Source organism: Bos grunniens, chromosome X, assembly GCF_055505025.1.
Source record: "Bos grunniens cultivar Pamir isolate PY7600 chromosome X, Bosgru_T2T1.0, whole genome shotgun sequence".
Lineage (NCBI taxonomy): Eukaryota > Metazoa > Chordata > Mammalia > Artiodactyla > Bovidae > Bos > Bos grunniens.
The window spans coordinates 45701762-45722134 of NC_141194.1; the positions used below are offsets into that span (position 1 = coordinate 45701762).

At 40.8% G+C, this 20373-nt stretch overlaps 1 protein-coding gene across 19 annotated transcripts in view; it reads right to left on the bottom strand.

Annotated features, from left to right (window-relative positions):
- The window catches only part of ARHGEF9 (Cdc42 guanine nucleotide exchange factor 9), a 555038-nt gene that overhangs the window by 36673 nt on the left and 497992 nt on the right, over positions 1-20373 (bottom strand). For all 19 annotated transcript variants that reach the window (XM_086390082.1, XM_086390069.1, XM_086390074.1 and 16 more), the window contains one exon: positions 11115-11246. In XM_086390082.1, the coding sequence (XP_086246208.1) occupies positions 11115-11246 (132 nt within the window). The remainder of the gene's footprint in view (positions 1-11114; positions 11247-20373) is intronic.

Here is a 20373-nt window from a genome sequence, read left to right on the forward strand (position 1 = left end):
ACTCTAAATACTTTCCCCCCAGCTTTACTGAGGGATAAATAACAAAACTTATATATATTTAAGGTATACAATTTGATGTTTTTATATATGTATGCATTATGTAATGATCATCACAATCAAGTTAATTAACATATCCATCATCTCACATAGTTGTCTTTTTTTGAGATGAGAAAATACTTCAGATCTATTTTCTTAGCAAATTTCAATTATACAATACAGTGTTGCTAACTATAGTCACCATATGTATAATACATTAGCTATCCAAAACTCATTTATCCTACATAACTGAAAGTTTTTACCCTTTGACCAACATCTCCCCATTTTCTCCACCCAAATGAGCCCCGGCAACCACCATTCTACTCTCTACCTCTATGAGTTGGACTGTTTTAAATTCCATATATAAATGAGATAATATAGTATCTGTCTTTCTCTGCCTTATTTTACATAGAATAATATCTTCCAGGTTCAACCATGTTGTTGGGCACAGCAGGGTTTCTTTCTTTTTCAAATATTTAATAATATCACATTGTGTATATGTGTGTGTGTATGATGTTACCTTTATGTGTTCATCCCTTGGCAACTACACTTTGCATTTATTAACTTAAATCATCCTATCTTACAAGTTAGGTACTGTTATAATCCCATTTTATGAGAAACTGCGGACATAGAGCAGTTAAGAAACTTGCCCAGGAATAAAAGCTACCATTTATGGCATAGCTGGGATTTGAGTCTAAGATATCTGGCTCTAAAAATCTGTTCTTGTTTTAACCAGTGTATACAGCCATGAAGTTAAAAGATGCGTACTACTTGGCAGGAAAGTTATGACCAAACTAGAGAGCATATTAAAAAGAAGAGACATTACTTTGCCAACAAAGGTCCATCTAGTCAAGGTTATGGTTTTTCCAGTAGTCATGTGTGGATGTGAGAGTTGGACTATAAAGAAAGCTGAGCGCTGAAGAATTGATGCTTTTGAACTGTGGTGTTGGAGAAGACTCTTGAGAGTCCCTTGGACTGCAAAGACCAGTCCATTCTAAAGGAAATCAGTCCTGAGTGTTCACTGGAAGGACTGATGTTGAAGCTGAAACTCCAATACTTTGGCCATCTGATGTGAAGAACTGACTCATTTGAAAAGACCCTGATGCTGGGAAAGATTGAAGGCAGGAGAAGAAGGGGATGCCAGAGGATGAGATGGTTAGATGACATTACCAACTCAATGTACATGAGTTTGAGTAAACTCTGGGAGTTGGTGATGGACAGGGAGGCCTGGCGTGCTGCAGTCCATGGGGTCTCAAAGAGTTGGACACGACTGAGTGACTGAACTGAACTGAACTGATACTGCCTCTGAATAAAAATGTCCTGAATGAATGATCACTGAATATTTACTGTGTGCCAGGCCCTATAACTGTATTACCTCATTTAACACTGAGATACAACACACTTGTACATGTACATGAACTTGCATGAGGTACAACAACATGCAACACTTCCTCGCATGTAGATACTATTCAGTTCAGCTTGATGATTCCCATTTTGCAAATGAGGGGATAATAAAAGGCACCCAGGAGGTGTCCAAGATTACATAGCTGATGGGAAAAAGTAAACTGGTGGTCTCTTGTCTGGCTCTAGAACCCATGACCTTAACATTATAGCTCACTGCATCCCATTCCTTCAAGTGATTCTCCTCAAATCCTCCTGAAGTGAATTCTATCATCAGGTTGACTTGACATTGATAAGAATAAAGACTTAAAGAACTGATGCAAGGTTAAGCAAATTAGTAAGAGATAGTAGAGTCTTGGACTCAAGTGTTCTTGTTTTAAATCCACTGGTTTTAAAGTAGAAATCTTTTTTTCTACTCTATTCCATCTCTGATGCATTTTTGAGTTGTTCCAAATGCCTCAACCTCCAAGTCTGGCCCTTTAGTTCATGAAAAAATGGTCCAAAGGCAGAAAGTTCCATGAACAGAAGAAATTATCTCTCCAGCATCCCTACATTCAATTTAGTTCCAATTCTCCCAGAATATGATGAAAGCAACAAAAAACTAAGCAGTTATGACGCAGGGGACAACAGAGCATGTCCAGACTGGCACAATTGATGAAAGATAGGGAAAAGGCTGTTTGTGGCAACAGCAGAGTTGTAACAATATTGGTGGATGATTGACTGAGGAGAGGGAAAAGGGGTTCTCTCTTCCTCAATAAAATATGAAAGGGAAGAAACAAAAAAGGGTAAAATTTCCGGAAGCAACTAAATCATTTCCAATATAATCATCTCAGGAGGAAAATAACAAAAAAATTATTAAACAAAATTAAATTCAGATAACAATTATATGTACTACTGTGGGCAAAAATTCCTGAGAAGAAATGGATTAGCCCACACAGTCAACAAAAGACTTCAAGATGCAGTACTTGGGTGAAATGAAAGTGAAAGGTGCTCAGTCATGTCTGACTTTTTGCAACCCCATGGACCATACAGTCCATGGAATTCTCTAGGCCAGAATACTGGAGTGGGTAACCTTTCCCTTCTCCAGGGGATCTTCCCAACCCAGGAATCAAACTGGGGCCTCCTGCATTGCAGGCAGATTCTTTACCAACTGAGCTATCAGGAAATCCTAGCACTTGGGTACAATCTCAAAAACAACAGAATGATCTCGGTTTGTCTCCAAGGCAAACCATTCAATATCACAGTAAGCCAAGTCTATGCTCCAACCACTAATGCCAAAGAAGCTGAAGTTGAACAGTTCTGTGAGGACCTACAAGACCTTCTAGAATCAACATCCAAAAAAGATGTCCTTTTCATCATAGAGGACTAGAATGCAAAAGTAGGAAGTCAAGAGATACCTGGAGTAACAGGCAAGTTTGGCCTTGGAGTACAAAATGAAGCAGGGCAAAAGCTAACAGAGTTTTGTCAAGGGAACACACCAGTCATAGCAAACACCCTCTTCCAACAACACAAGAGACAACTCTACACATGGACATCACCAGATGGTCAACATTGAAAACCAATGATGGAGAAGCTGTATGCAGTCAGCAAAAAACAAGACCTGGAGCTGACTCAGATCATGAGCTCCTTATTGCAAAATTCAGGCTTAAATAGAAGAAAGTAGGGAAAACCACAGGCCATCAAATCCCTTATGATTATACCATGTAGGTGACAAATAGGTTCAAGAGATTAGATCTGGTAGACAGAGTCCCTGAAGAACTATGGACAGAGGTTTGTAACTATGTATAGGAGGCAGTGACCAAAACCATCCCAAAGAAAAAGAAATTCAAGAAACCAAAGTGGTTGTCTGAGGAGGCTTTAGGGGAACACATGTTTTAAAATTATTAAATTAAAAAAATAAAAAAAAAAAAAAGAAAAGGAGAGAAACAAAAGGCAAAGGAGAAAGGTAAAGATATACCAAACTGAATGAAGAGATCCAAAGAATAACAAGGAGAGAGAAGAAAGACTTCTTAAGCAAACAATGCAAAGAAACAGAAGAAAGGAATAGAATGGGAAAGACTAGAAATCGCTTCAAAAAAACCGGAGATATCAGGGGAACATTTCATGCAAGGATGGGCATGGTAAAGGGCAGAATTGGTAAGGACCTAACAAAAGCAGAAGAGATTAAGAAGAGATGGCAAGAATAGACAGAAGAACTATACAAAAAAGGTCTTAATGACTCGGATAAACACAAATATGTAGTCACTTTTCTAGAGCCAGACATCCTGGAGTGTGAAGTCAAGTGGGCCTTAGGAAGTATTACTGCAAACAAAGCCAGTGGAGGTGATAGAATTCCAGCTGAATTATTTCAAATCCTAAAAGATGATGCTGTTAACAAGCTACACTCAATATGTCAGCAAATTTGGAAAACTCAGCAGTGGCCAAAGGACTAGAAAAGGTCAGTTTTCATTCCAATCTCAAAGAAGAGCAATGCCAAAGAATGTTCAAACTACTGTACAGTAGTGCTCATTTCATAAGCTAGCAACTCAAAATCCTTCGAGCTAGGCTTCAGCAGTACATGAACTGAGAAATTCCAGATGTACAAGCAAGGTCTAGAAAAGGCAGAGGAACCAGACGCCAAATTACCAACATTCATTGGATCACAGAGAAAGCAAAGGAATTTCAGAAAAATATCTATTTCTGCTTCATTAACTATGCTAAAGTCTTTGTGTGGACGACAACAAACTGCGGACAATTCTTAAAGAGATGGGAATGCCAGACCACCTTACCTGTCTCCTGAGAAGGCTGTATACAGGTCAAGAAGCAACTTTTAGAACAGGACATGGAACAATGGACTGGTTCAAAATTGGCAAAGGAGTATGTCTAGGTTGTATACTGTCACCCTGTTTATTTAATTTAGATGCAGGGTATATCATGAGAAATGCCAAGCTGGATGAATCACAAGCTGGAATCAAGATTAGCAGGAGAAATATCAACAGCCTCAGATATGCAGATAATACCACTCTAATGGCAGAAAGTGCAGAGGAACTAAATAGCCTCTTAATGAGGGTGAAGGAGGAGAGTGAAAAAGCTGGCTTAAAACTCAACACTCAAAAAAGTAATATCATGGCATTCAGTACCATCACTTCATGGCAAATAGATGGGGAAAAATTGGGAGCAGTGACACAGTTTATTTTCTTGGGTTCCAAAATCATTGCAGACAGTGATTGCAACCAGGAAATTAAAAGATGCTTGCTCCTTGGAAGAAAAGCTGTGACAAACCTAGACAGCATTTTAAAAAGCAGAGATATCACTTTGCCAACAAAGTATAGTCAAAGCTATGGTTTTCCAGTAGTCATGTATGGATGTGAGATTTGGACCATAAAGAAGACTGAGCACTGAAGAATTGATTCTTTCAATCTGTGGTGCTGGAGAAGACTCTTGAGAGTCCCTTGGACTACAAGGAGATCAAATCAGTCAATCCTGAGGGAAATCAACCCTGAATATTCATTGGAAGGACTGATGCTATTTGATGCTGAAGCTGAGGCTCCAATACTTTGGCCACCTGATGAGAAGAGCTTATTCATTGGAAAGGACCCTGATACTGGGAAAGATTGATAGCAGGAGGAAAAGAGGCCAAGAGAGGATGAGATGATTGGATAGCGTCACCTATTCAATGGACATTAGTTTGAGCAAACTCAGGGAGATACTGAAGGACAGAGAAGCCTGGCGTGCTGCAGTCCATGAGGTCACATAGAGTCAGACATGATTTAATGACTGAACAACAACAACAAGATGCAGAGGAGCAGAAACTTAAGTGATATCATAATGGACAAGAAAACAAAAAAAGGCTTATCTAAATTTTTCAAAACAAAAGTGACAAAGAGGGAAGCAGCAAAAGTTAAGGAAGGGATCACATAGTTAGAAGCCACTGGTGTCATTTTCCACCGAGTATAATGACCCTTAGAAAGCATCTTCATATATATATTCACACACATATATGCACACTCTGAAACAAGCTACACGTTTTTCAAGCTGTTATAAGTGGTGTACACAATCCCAGCTTCCAGTTAGGGAAATTTTAGCTTAACTTTTTGGGAATGAACAGAATCTTGAGAGCTAGATGAGAACTTATTAATAATAACTGGGCCAAATTATCTCAGGAGTCAGGTCTTTCAATCTCTCTTATACTATCTCTGGCAGAAAAACATCTAGCTCACTTGGTGGTACATCTAGTGATGGAGGGGCTTCCCTGATGGCTCAGTGGGTAAAGAATTCACTTGCAATGTAGGAAATGGAGGTTTGATCCCTGGGTTGGGAAGATCCCTTGGAGGAGGAAATGGCAACCCACTCCAGTATTCTTGCCTGGAGAATCTCATCAACAGAGGACTGAGCATGCATGCTAGTGATGGAGGCCTCACTATCTTACAGGGCTGATTATTTCTTTATTGGGTTGGGAGAAGACTAACAAGTACCTACTAGGTGTAAGGCCCTCTATCAGGCATTTTATATGCACTGATTTCATTTAATCTTCACAATCCTGTAGAATAGCTGTTATCTCCATTTTACAGACAATGAAATAAAAGTGGAGGAAGTGAAAAGTCATTTGTTTGAAATCATGTAGTTAGGGAGTGCTGGAACTAAGGAGCCCAAAATCTGACCATAAATTTTATGCTTTTTCTACCACTCCACATTCCTTCTATCTCCAAGGAAACCTTAGAAAGTCTGAAGCACCAGGCTAAAATCATGATATTTTCTATCTAGTGCAACCTGCTCATCAACTACTCTAGTTAATGGCAAGACAGAAACTGGATTTTATGTGACATGATCTGCTGTTAGGAAACCAATGGTGAGTCCCTGTCACTGTACCTCCATTTAAATGTTCACCTCTGTTTGATAATCTATTATAGAATTCTGACAAGCTCAATGGGAATAATGACATAGAGGTTACTAATGAAAAGTCTGGAGCTAGCTTTCCTAGATTCAATTCCTGGCTCCATCACTCAATAGCTATGGTATCACCTTGGGCAAATTATATTGGGTTGGTCAACAAGTTCCTTTGTTTTTTTAAGCAAAAATAAAAGATACATTTTTCATTTTCACCAAGAACTTTATTGAACAATATATTCAGGGTTTTGTTCCATTACCTTCTGTCAATTTTTAGGCAACTTCATAACCATATAACTTCTCTGTACCTCACTTTATATATATTTAAAATGGGAAAAATAATAGTACTTACCTCATATGTTTGTTGTGATGATTAAATTGAGTTAATGAAAATAAAGGTCTTAGAACAGAATCATAGAGGTACACAGTGAATGTTAGTCCATCATTGTCAATCTATATTTTATAGAATCTTTTAAATTTTGAAAAGTGGTACAACATGAACCGTGAACTTCCAGATGTTCAAGCTGGTTTTAGAAAAGGCAGAGGAACCAGAGATCAAATGGCCAACATCCACTGGATCATCGAAAAAGGAAGAGAGTTCCAGAAAAACATCTATTTCTGCTTTATTGACTATGCCAAAGCCTTCCACAATAAACTGTGGAAACTTCTGAAAGAGATGGGAATACCAGACTACCTGACCTGCCTTGTGAGAAACCTATATGCAGGTCAGGAAGCAACAGTTAGAACTAGACATGGAACAACAGACTGGTTCCAAATAGGAAAAGGAGTATGTCAAGGCTCTATATTGTCACCCTGCTTATTTAACTTATATGCAGAGTACACCATGAGAAACATGGGCTAGAAGAAGCACATGCTGGAATCAAGATTGCCAGTAGAAATATCAATAACCTCAGACATGCAGATGACACCACCCTTATGGCGGAAAGTGAAGAGGAACTAAAAAGCCTCTTGATGAAAGTGAAAGAGGAGAGTGAAAAGTTGGCTTAAAGCTCAACTTTCAGAAAACGAAGATCATGGCATCTGGTCTCATCACTTCATGGGAAATAGATGGGAAAACAATGGAAACAGTGTCAGACTTTATTTTTTAGGGGCTCCAAAATCACTGCAGATGGTGATTGCAGTCATGAAATTAAAAGATGCTTACTCCTTGGAAGGAAAGTTATGACCAACCTAGATAGCATATTCAAAAGCAGAGACATTACTTTGCCAATAAAGGTCCGTCTAATCAAGGCTATGGTTTTTCAGGTGGTCATGTATGGATGTGAGAGTTGGACTGTGAAGAAAGCTGAGCACCGAAGAATTGATGCTTTTGAACTGTGGTGTTGGAGAAGACTCTTGAGAGTCCCTTGGACTGCAAGGAGATCCAACCAGTCCATTCTAAAGGAGATCAGTCCTGGGTGTTCATTGGAAGGACTGATGCTAAAGCTGAAACTCCAGTACTTTGGCCACCTCATGCGAAGAGTTGACTCATTGGAAAAGACTCTGATACTGGGAGGGATTGGGGGCAGGAGGAGAAGAGGATGACAGAGGATGAAATGGCTGGATGGCATCACCGACTCGATGGACATGAGTTTGGGTGAACTCCGGGAGTTGGTGATGGACAGGGAGGCCTGGCGTGCTGCAAGTCATGGGGTTGCAGAGAGTCAGACACGACTGAGAGACTGTACTGAATTGATAGTGTTTTGATAGATCTCCTGGAACACATGATTCTGTTGCATTTATCTACAGCAATTCTGCTGAGGACATCTGAGAATTATTTCAGTGCCCAATGATGTATATATTTTTAAATTATTTTAGATCACAAGCCCGAAGAAGGCAGAGCTGGTTGGCACAGAGCAGGGGATCAATAATTACAGCATGAAATTCAGAACACTGAAGTGTTTTCCTATAACTACAGATACTTTAGGTTTAAATTTCCCCTCAACAGGTTTATGCTCTTTTTCCATTGACAGAGAAGTTTTATGTTCCTCTGTTAATAGTAAATTAGTTATCCTTAGCAGGGAGCTGACAGAATATCATTTTTTTTCTTCTTTCTATGAACGGATCTTTTAAAATCATTGATATTATCTTAGAATCTTTAATAACTAACTTTTACCCATTCTAGGATTCATGAAACTAATCTTTGTCACTCCTATTAAACATCCTACCACATATAAAATGTTACCTATTATCTATCCACTTGCTAGGGCCCCATGTTTCCTCTTCCTTTTAAAATATGAACTCATCAGAAAGCTTAGTGTAGTGACATTTGATTACTTAGCTTTCTTGTCCCCTTTCTTCCTTGTAAAAAGATTACTGTGTTCTGGGGCATTGTTTTTAAATCTGTGCCTAAGGTGAGTGCCTTACTCACCCAGTTCTAGTCCTGGCCCTTCTTCTTTTCCTTTGTATATTTCCTTTGCCAAAGGAATCTTCACCTTCAAAAGGCTCTGTCCATTTCTTCCAGCTCTACCTCATAAGGAAAGTCTTTTATAGCAGTGACAAGAAGTCTCTCAACCACTCAGCAGACAAAGGACCTTGTCTCTTTCTATACCTTATTTTGACTTCATGGTCATTTCTCAAAAGTTTACTCCCTATTTGCTGAATAGAAAGGTCTATTTTAGGTATCAAATAGAAATCCTCAACCATAGCCTCAACACAAGCATCATATATAGCTTTAATAGCCTTTGAAAAATCAAACTGTAGTTGCTCATGCTCTGAGGAACCAGAGTCAAGAAGGCCCAGGTATGTAGTTAGTGCCCTTTATACTCAAGAGTCTGAGTTAGCTTTGTTCTGGAATGCGAGTCCACAGTTCTTATTAGAAAAAGAAGCCTCTCATTGGAATAAAGCTATGCTAGCTTCAAGGTTTCTCTTGTTTTTGTGATCCTCGTTGCCTGCTACCCCCATCCTGCCAGGTTGGCTTGCTTGAACCCCCAACCCTGCTTTGACTTCTGGTTTCTCCTTAATCACTGGCTCATACTAACTGGCCTGGAGCTGACTCTCATTCAATTTTATTCTTCTTCTGCCCCTTGCTCATAAATTAATCCCACTGTCCATCTTGTTTCTTCCCTTTATTCCTAGCCTTTGCCTCACTATTTTGTGTCCTGGGTCCTGGCACTGTCTCTTAGTTTCTTATATCTACATCTTTCCAGAGCTGAGTTTCACATTTTACTTAAAGTAATCTCAGCCTTGGCAGACAGGTACCCAGATTAACAGGGTCTGAGTTGTGCACAACTCTAAAATAAACCAGCTTCTTAATTGTTTTTCTGTGTCTCTCTCTGACTGGTTGTTCTGAGTGTAAAAATGCCTCAATGGGAAGAATGGGCAGATGCCTATGGGTAACATGGCTGATATGCTGAGAATTTCCTTGGCTACCTAAATTAATGCTCAAAAATCTGCCTCCTGATTTGATGTAGGTCTAAGGAAGAGTTGGGGGTAAATAATAAGAGGGCTGGGTGCTTAGCCAAGTTCCAGATTCCTAAAAATTATCTCTTCCAGGGCCAGGTCAAGACCAAGGCAGTAACTATCTCTATTAACTAGCCAGCTATCAGTTCCAGAGCTGGCACTTAAAAGCTTATCCCCAAACACTGAGGAGGTTTCACTTGAAACTCAATTTGTTCTCTTAATGTACCATCAAAGGAAAATGAACAAAGATTTAATACAAGATGTGGCATACACAGAGAACAGCGGCTTAAAAACAAATGTGTGGTTCTTGTTCCAGGCTGAAAAAAAAGAAAGTCACTCAGTCGTATCCAGCTCTTTGTGACTCCATGGACTGTAGCCCACCAGGCTCCTCTGTCCATAGAATTCTCCAGGCAAGAATATTGAAGTGGGCTGCCATTTCCTTCTCCGGGTTAGAAAACATCAGTGTTTAACCTAATGTTTCATGACTTAGTATTCCCTTGCAAAGGTATTTTCTATGGGTGAGGAAGAGAACAAAGGGAGTGAATTATGGAGAAAGAGCCAAGGGTAGGATGGTGAATTTAGTCACTCTAAGCATTCTTTGGTTTTGCCCTCCTCTTTTACTTTCCCTGGTCCCAAATTCTTTCCAGCAGTCCTTGGAGCCAAAAGTTATCTGAACTCCCTATCCTAAGGGAGGAGGTAGAGGAAACAGTATCCAATTTGGAGGAATCAGGCTGAAAACATATGCCACCCTCCTACCTGCCAAGGAGAAGATACTAAGAAACAAACACTCATACTGAGTTAATCATAAGAGTAAGACATTTTCTCAAATGAATTAAAGAGAAGGGAATGTAAAGGAGAGCTCAGTTGAGAGTTATAGGGATGTGACTCACCTTATAGAGGAAATGGGTAGGGGAACAGAGAAACTTCCTATTACAAAGGTACCTACCTGTAAGGGTAAGTTAGGATGTCCTGTGTTGTTTCCTAGGGCAGTAAGGGCCAGATGGGCAAAGCTATTAGAGAATAAATGGGAGGAGATACTCAGGGAAGCCACTGTTCACAAACTAGGATAGAAATATTACAATATTTTTAGGAACTGGTACAGATCAGCAGTGTAGTCTATCAGCTCTGGGTGGAAGAGAGTGAGAAAGATCACCATGAAGAGCAGGAGGGAAAAGTGTAAAAAATATGGCAACACAAAATTTACGAATTTCAGAGTTTCACAGCCAATAAGACAGCACTGCCTGTGATGTCAAGGCATACCACTGATGACATGGAATTGCTGCCAATTTCCTGTCTTGTTCTTGCCTGGCAGGGTTGCCCACCTCATTTGGAGCAAGGGATGACAGTGAGGAAGGGTCTGGTGCTCCTTAGGTGACCATCTCCCTCAGGGAAGAAAGGGGTATGGTTACCTTCTTGCAGAGGACCATCTGGTGGTCAAACAGGAAGAAGACTCGCTGCTGGTTGCGGCCATAGGGCTGGTAGATCCAGGCCATCTCCCCAGTGTAGATCAGCTCCGAGCTCCTGTCTAGGATGTCCTCGCCCTGGAAAGAACATATGATAATGAGAGGCAGCCAGGCAGGAAGCATGGCATCTTCATCTGCCTGGAGGCACCTAGAGTTGGCTATAAGCTGGGAAATAAGCAGGACAGAAAGGGACTAGTAAGGAAGAAGGAATGGAGGGAGGGATCCCTGGGAGTCCCTGAAAGGCTCCATGAGTTATAAAGACCCATAGTCTTGTTTACTCTGAAGTCAAATGAGCCCCACTACCCAGGACTGCTACAGTCCTTCTTTACCAGTTGCTCTCTGGCCACAGAGCCACTAGCTGCCTTGAGATGTTTCTCTCTCTCTGTCTCTCATATTCTCCCTCTCTTTTTTTTTTCTATGAATCTCTCTTTCCATCTTAATCTTTCATCCCAGTTCTAGACTTTAAGTCTCTTTCTTGTACCTGAAGAGTAAAGCCTGAGCAGGTGTAAGAAGTCACTTTGGTTCCTAGACAAGTAAAACAAGACAAGGAGGGATAAAGAGGAGATGATTTTTGAGGGAGAGAAAGGGAATCCATTCACCCTCTTAAAATTGTGTTTCCTTCTTTTCTCAGTTCATTAAAATATACTGATTAAATAGGAAATTTTATCACCACATGCTACCTTGGTCTGATATCCAGAAAGCCTGAATAACTTGCTTATCTTTCTGGCTATGTAGAATCAGACACACACCAAAAGCCCCATTAAGACACTTAACTCTTAGCTAATTCTATTCCACAGTTTCCAAGGGCCTTTTATTTGTAGGAACTTGATATGTAGGGGTGTATGTCAGATGCCAAGCCATATCTGGCCCTGTTCTTAAGGAGTTTACACCTCAGCAGAGGAGTCTACTACAGGTATGCTCAGAACTTGTGGAATGCAAGGCAAACTATGGGGACAAAGAGCAGTGGCTCCATGATTCAGGAGAGTTAATGCTTACTGAGCACCTACAGGGGTCAGACATCATGCTACATACTTTCACTCTGTCTTTTGTGCATCACAATAGCCCTGGGAGGTAGATAGTCTTGCTATCATCTGTATATTCTGAAGGACAAAGAGGTCAAGTGATCAGCCATGGTCACCCAGCTAATTAGCCAAAGATTCATAATCCAAACCTAAGTCTGCAACTCCAGAAAGTGTGCTCATTTTTGCCAATACATTATATTGTCTCTAGGCCAAAAAGGCACTGAAGGGTCAGTCCCTTTCTCTCTCTGGGTGTCAGTTTTTCTAGCTGTTAAATGAGGTATGTGAGGATGATCTCTAAGCTCCTAGCTGCTGCTGCTACTGCTGCTAAGTCACTTCAGTCGTGTCCCACTCTGTGCGACCCCATAGGCGGCAGCCCACCAGGCTCCCCCATCCCTGGGATTCTCCAGGCAAGAATACTGGAGTGGGTTGCCATTTCCTTCTCCAATGCTAGCCCTGACACTCTAATGCTAAGATCTCAGCCTTGCACCAAAAAGTTTCAAGTCAAAGTTAGACATGGAGGGTCCTGCATTTTCCTGGAAACAATCAGAGGCAAACAACCTGGGCAAAGCAGTGGCACAAAAAGAGGGGTAGCTAGAAATGTTATTCTTGAGCATACCACTTTTTTTTCAGTCTAAGAGATAGGAAGAAAAACAGGAGCTCTGTGGAAATATTTTCTAATAATACAACCTCAAAAAGAAATCTCAGTGATACTAATGTGACTCCAGACCACAGCCTAGGAGCTCCTTGGAATTTTGATAAACATTCCTCCTTGGCGGGCCCACATACTAACCCAGAACTTCTGGAGGCCCAGGATTAGGAAAAAAATCCTTGAGAGTGTGGGGGCCATGCAAGGTTTTAGTGTTGGAGGGGTTGGAAGCTGAAAGTGGTACCACTCATCCATGCCCCAACTTGAGGCAGGCCAGGAACATGTATTAAAATCCATTTTAAACATGTATGAAGTGAAAGAAAGGTATAAAGGGGGCCAATGCTATACAAAGATGTGCAGGATGACTTTTAAAGGCACAATTTGCTAAGCTGAAGATGATCAGACCAAGGGTACTGCTCATTGCCATCTGGTCCACCCACTCTACCAGTGAGGAGTACCCCAATTCTATCAATTGTATTCTAAGTACTTGCCATGAGTGCCACTTGGTGTCTTTCTACCAAGAAGGAAACTTGAATAAATACACCTCTGTGCTCACCAAGCTGACTGTTGTCAGGTAACTCTCTTATGTTCTCTGTTACTCAGTTTCCTCATTTAAAATGATGATAATATGACCAACCTCATCTGGCTGTTGCAAGAATTATATAACATACAAAGTGCTTAGAAAAGTGTACTTTTCTAAGTGTACTTTCCACATAATGATAGCTATTATCTTGAATATTACTGTGTGCCCCGAATCTTGTGCCACATGCTCCTATTTATACTCATAACCCAATAAGGGATGTACTGTTTAGTTCAGTTCAGTCACTCAGTCATGTTTGACTCTTTGCAATCCCATGGACTGCAGCATGCCAGGCTTCCCTGTCCATCACCAAATACCGGAGTTTACTCAAACTTAAGTCCATCAAGTCGGTGATGTCATTCTACTGCTGTCCCCTTCTCCTCCTGCCTTCAATCATCAGGGTCTTTACCAATGAGACAGTTCTTCACATCAAGTGGCCAAAGTATTGGAACTTCAGCTTCAGCATCAGTCCTTCCAATGAATATTCAGGTCTGATTTCCTTTAGGATTGACTGGTTTGATTTCCTTGCAGTCCAAGGGACTCTCAAGAGTTTTCAACAACACAATACAAAAGCATCAGTTTTTTTTTGGCACTCAGCTTTCTTCATGGTCCTATTCTCACATCCATACATGACTAGTGGAAAAACCATAGCTTTGACTAGGTGGACCTTTGTTGGCAAGGTAATGTCTCTGCTTTTTAATATGCTGTCTAGGTTGGTCATAACTTTTCTTCCAAGGAGCAAGCGTCTTTTACTTTTACGGCTGCAGTTACCATCTGAACTGATTTTGGAGCCCCCCAAAATAAAGTTTGTCACTGTTTTCATTTTTTCCCCATCTATTTGCCATGAAGTGATGGGACCAGATGCCACGATCTTAGTTTTCTGAATGCTGAGTTTTAAGCCAACTTTTTGACTCTCCTCTTTCACTTTCATCAAGAGGCTCTTTAGTTCCTCTTCACTTTCTGCCATAAGAGTGGTGTCATCTGCATATCTGAAGTTATTGATATTTCTGTCAGGAATCTTGATTCCAGCTTGTGCTTCATCCAGCCCAGCATTTCTCATGATGAACTCTGCATATAAGTTAAATAAGCAGGGTGACAATATATATCCTTGCCATACTCCTTTGCCAATTTGGAACCAGTCTATTGTTCCATGTCCAGTTCTAACTGTTGCATCTTGACTTGCATACAGATTTCCCAGGAGACAGGTAAGGTGGTCTGATATTCCCATCACTTTAACAATGTTCCACATTTTGTTGTGATCCACAGTCAAAGGCTTTGGAGTAGTCAATAAAGCAGAAATAATTGTTTTTCTGGAACTCTCTTGTTTCTTTTATGATCCTATGGATTTGGCAATTTGATCTCTGGTTCCTCTGCCTTTTCTAAAGTTCTCAGTTCATGTACTATTGAAGCCTGTCTTGGAGAATTTTGAGCATTACTTTGCTAATGTGTGAGATGAGGGCAATTGTGTGGCAGTTTGAACATTCTTTGGCATTGCCTTTCTTTGGGATTGGAATGAAAACTGACCTGTGGCCACTGCTGAGTTTTCCAAATTTGCTGGCATGTTGAGTGCAGTAATTTAACAGCATCATCTTTTAGGACTTGCAATAGCTCAGCTGGAATTCCATCACCTCCACTAGCTTTGTTCATAGTGATGCTTCTTAAGGCCCACTTGACTTTGGACTCCTGTATGTCTGGCTCTAGGTGAGTGATCACATCATGATGGTAACATGGGTCGTTAAGATCTTTTTTGGATAGTTCTTCGGTGTATTCTTGCCACCTCTTCTTAATATCTTCTGTTTCCGTTAGTTCCATACCATTTCTGTCCTTTATCGAGCCCATCTTTGCATGAAATGTTCCCTTGGTATCTCTAATTTTCTTGAAGAGATCTCTAGTCTTTCCCATTCTATTGTTTTCCTCTATTTTGCATTGATCACTGAGGAAGTCTTTCTTATCTCTCCTTGTTATTCTTTCAAACTTTGCATTTAGATGGGAATATTTTTCCTTTTTTCCATTTCCTTTCACTTCTCTTCTTTTCTCAGCTATTTGTAAGGCCTCTTCAGACAACCATTTTGACTTTTTGCATTTCTTTTACTTGGGGATGGTGTTGATCACTGCCTGCTGTACAATGTCATGAACTTCTATCCATAGTTTTTCAGGCACTCTATCAGATGTTATCCCTTAAATCTACTTGTCACTTCCACTGTATAATTGTAAGGGGTTTGATTTAAGTTATACCTGAATGGTCTAGTGGTTTTCCCCACTTTCTTCAATTTAAATCTGAATTTGGCAACAAGGAGTTCATGATCTGAGCCACAGTCAGCTCCAAGTATTGTTTTTGCTGACTGTATAGAGCTTCTCCATCTTTGGCTGCAAAGAGTATAATCAATCTGATTTTGGTATTGACCATTTGGTCATGCCCATGTGTAGAGTCTTCTCTTGTGTTGTAGGAAGAGGGTGTTTGCTAAGACCAATGCATTCTCTTGGCAAAAGTCTATTAGCCTTTGCCCTGCTTCATTTTGTACTCTAAGGACAAACTTGCCTGTTACTCCGGGTATCTCTTGACTTTCTACTTTTGCATTCCAGTCCCCTATGATGAAAAGGACATCCTTTTTTGGTGTTAGTTCCAGAAGACCTTGTAGGTCATCATAGAACTACTCAACTTCAGCTTCTTCAGCATTAGTGGTTGGGGCATAGACTTGGATTACTGGGATATTGAATGGTTTGCCTTGGAAACGAACAGAGATCATTCTGTCATTTTTCAGATTGCACCCAAGTACAGAATTTTGGACTCTTTTGTTGACTCTGAGGGCTACTCCATTTCTTCTAAGGGATTCCTGCCCATAGTGGTACATATAATGGTCATCAAAATTAAAATCACCCATTCCAGTCCATTTTAGTTCACTGATTCCTAACATGCCGATGTTCACTCTTGCCATCTCTTATTTGACCAGTTCCCATTTACCTTGATTGATGGACCTAACATTCCAGGTTCCCATGCAATACTATTCTTTACAGCATTGGACTTTATTTCCATCACCAGTCACAAACACAAGTGGGCATTGTTTTCGCTTTGGCTCTGTCTCGTCATTCTTTCTGGAGCTATTTCTCCACTCTTCTCCAGTAGCATATTGGGCAACTATGACCCTACAAGTTCATCTTTCAGTGTCATATCTTTTTGCCTTTTCATACTGCTCATGGGGTTATGGGGAAACAGTGGAAACAGTGTCAGACTTTATTTTGGGGGGCTCAAAAATCACTGCAGATGATGATTACAGCCATGAAATTGAAACACACTTACTCCTTGGAAGGAAAGTTATAACCAACCTAGATAGCATATTGAAAAGCAGAGATATTACTTTGCCAACAAAGGTCCGTCTAGTCAAGGCTATGGTTTTTCCAGTGGTCATGTATAGATGTGAGAGTTGGACTGTGAAGAAAGCTGAGCGCTGAAGAATTGATGCTTTTGAACTGTGGTGTTGGAGAAGACTCTTGAGAGTCCCTTGGGCTGCAAGGAGATCCAACCAGTCCATCCTAAAGGAGATCAGTCCTGGGTATTCATTGGAAGGACTGATGCTGAAGCTGAAACTCCAATACTTTGGCTACCTCATGCGAAGAGTTGACTCATTGGAAAAGACCCTGATGCTCAGAGGGATTGAAGGCAGGAGGAGAAGGGGACGACAGAGGATGAGATGGCTGGATGGCATCACCAACTTGAGGGACATGAGTTTGAGTAAACTCCAGGAGTTGGTGATGGACAGGGAGACCTGGCATGCTGTGATTCATGGGGTTGCAAAGAGTCGGACATGACTGAGCAGCTGAACTGAGCTGACATTGGGTTCTCAAGGCAAGAATACTGAAGTGGTTTGCCATTCCCTTCTCCAGAAGACCACATTTTGTCAGAACTCTCCACCATATCCTGTCCATCTTGGGTGGCCCTATACAGCATGGCTCATAATTTCACTGAATCAGACAAGGTTGTTATCCCTGTGATCAGTTTGGTTAGTTTTCTGTGATTGTGGTTTTCATTCTGTCTGCCCTCTGATGAATAAGGGAGGTACTGTTATTTACTCCTAAACCAATGTCAGAGAAATTAGAAGTAATATGGCCACAGTGAAAGAATATAGGACAGAGTCCCTCTAATTGTCATGCTTTAAACCATCAAACCACAGCAAAATAATGATCCCATAATGGAACAACCAGCTGCCTTGGAAGATTTCTAAGGTGGGAATGTCAAGTATGAGGTTCTGGGGCCAGTGCTGCCACCAACTCACTTCCTTAGGAGGTAGCTTAATTACCATCAATCTGCTTCTTCATTTAAACAATGTGGCTAATACAAAAGTTTCTGTTTAACCCACTTTACATGGCTGCTTGAGAGCATCAAATCAGTTCATGTAAGGGAGAGAGACCTTAGGTTTAGAGCTCTCTTCTTTGCCCCTCTGCCCCACTTGCACCACATAGTTCTTTGCCTTGACCCCTCGAGTGCAATCACTTCTTACTTCCTCTTCCCCTACATGCCTTCTGTTTTCTTCTATTCTTCCATGATTTTGCTCTTCCTAGGACATATTCGCCCTCACTGGATAGCCAAGGCCACATCTCATTCATCTCGATATCTCAGTTTCTAGCACCTCATTCTAATTACAGGCTAATTATCTTGTGTGGGGCTGTGCCCTGAGAACATCAAGGGAGAGAAGGACAAGGGAAATGCTATCCTTCTCATAGTTTATTTTTGATTCTTCCTGCTGGCAGGAGGGCATGGAATTAACAAATACATTCAGCTCCACATTTTATCTAATGGTCCCAGGAGCATGCTTCATCCAGTCACTTTAGCTTTTAAGTAGATGTTTTTGCTGCCTCCATCACATTGGGCTTTTGTGTTTCCTCTAAATTCTTTGGATTCGGAACTCCAATGGTAAACTAGAACATGCTCTTGAGTGTTGTACAACCAGGCTGTTGAGGGGAGGGGTGTTATGAACAAGTAATCACAACTACACACAATCAAGTTCCTACATACGAGCTGCAAATTTGGGATCCTGGTAAAAATCTCCAGAAAAAAATAAAAAAGATAAAAAGAAGCTGTCAGGGATATGCTCCTTCTCCCTTCCCTTCAAGTGGATCTAATGCATGTGAAGGGTAGCAAAGTGACAGCTTAACCAAATATCAGCATCAGAGAAATTAGAAATAGAAATTTCCAAGACATTGTAATTCTTGGGTGCAGGTTCTTCTTCCTGCTGCTCCCCTAAGCTGTCCAAGGGACTTATTATTTAGAAGTATAGGTGATACTGGTACTGACTTTCAGGAGCCCTAGAGGGTGAGGCAGAGCAGGGGGTACTCGAAGAATTCTAAGCCCCATAGGTTGACATGGAGAAGGATGGTAACGGGAGGTGGGCAAAAAGACCCAGAATGTTCATGGAATAAGTTAAGGGAGGGCCAGGTGTGGATATAATACAAGATGTCCTGCTCTCCAGCCAAATGCTCTGATTTATTGAGAAGGCAAAAATTGCTATTGCCTGTATACTACCAACTGTCCACCCTTTTTCCTAATTTCTCTTCAAGTGATATTAAGCTCTGAAGGTTCCTTCTATGACTGTTCTTTTTCATTTGACAAATTAAACTTGAATTATTCTGTAGATGTTTTTAACAGCTACCTTGTTTTTCCAAACATCTGGAGGAGGTAAGGGAGTGGCAGAAAGAGAAAAGCACTGCTTCATTTTCTTGATATGCAAGCCTTGTCCACAGCAGCCCGCACCAAGCTGGCAAGCTGGCAGAGCTTCTCTCTGCCTGTTCAACTGCTTGGGTAGGTGGAATATACAATGAAAGGAACCAGTGATCTTGGACCACCTAAGCCAAGAGCCAACCAGCCATGGAACAGACACATCCTGTTTCTTTCTGGGGGAGGCTCCGGCACTCATCCACCTTTAGCCTTACTGGGATTTGGATTTCACCCCACCCCCAAGAGAGTTTTCCTCTCTTTCTTAGATATGGACACTTTACTGCAGAAACAAGTCCCTGTAATATCATAAAAGACAGCAACTGGGCTGCAGGAAGCAGAAGGCTACAAGAGTATGTGGTGCAGCAGTGAAAAGAATACCCTCTTAATTGAATTATTCAAAATGGAAGTATTTAAACACTTTTGAATTTACATCTATCTTTTGTGTTTACTTTTTAAAACAAAGTGCTTGTATTTGTATCTCCAAAAAAAAAAAAAAAAGAATTTGGAGACTAGATTCAAGTTTTAGTTTTGTCATTGACTTGCTATTTGGCCTTGCTGAGAAATAGGCTTCTCAGACTTTCACCATCATTACAAGGTGTGCATGTGTATGCATATGTGCATGTGCATGTGTATGTTTATGCACACACATGTGCATAAGCATGACCAGGGTTGTTGCTCAGGGAATTCACTAAAAGCCCTAGTGACACTGACATTCTAGAAGTGTTTAAGACTAGTTATGGTGCCTTGATTGAAACTTTGGGCCTGGCTTCTGAGATGTACCCAACAGGCCTTGCTAAAGAAAAGCCTTCCTAGAGTGCAACCTCTCTGCATCTGGTAAGTTCCACAGTGACCACAGAGTCTGAAAAGTTAACCACAAAGAATTTTTCTTCTAACTAACTTAGATAAATAAGGGCTTTTTCAAGCAGGGTTGTGTGGGCTTAGATGAGATTAGAGGACAAATCAATCATGCTTACAAAAGAGGGAGAGAGTAACTGCCTCCTATCAATCCTACCTCAGATTTGCCTTTTTGTTTCTCACTCCCCCCTGACCTATAGACATAAAAATATAAAATTCTTTCTGAGATGCTGAATCTCTAAATTATAGTTCACTGCTTTCAAGTTGGGTGTGACTGAAGCTTCCTGAGCAGGGCAAACAATTTCAAGCTATTCTTAGTATTGTATGACCCCAGATGCAGGGACTGGAGGCTCAGAGCACATGGAGGAATTAGATAGTATTCCAAGTAGTGG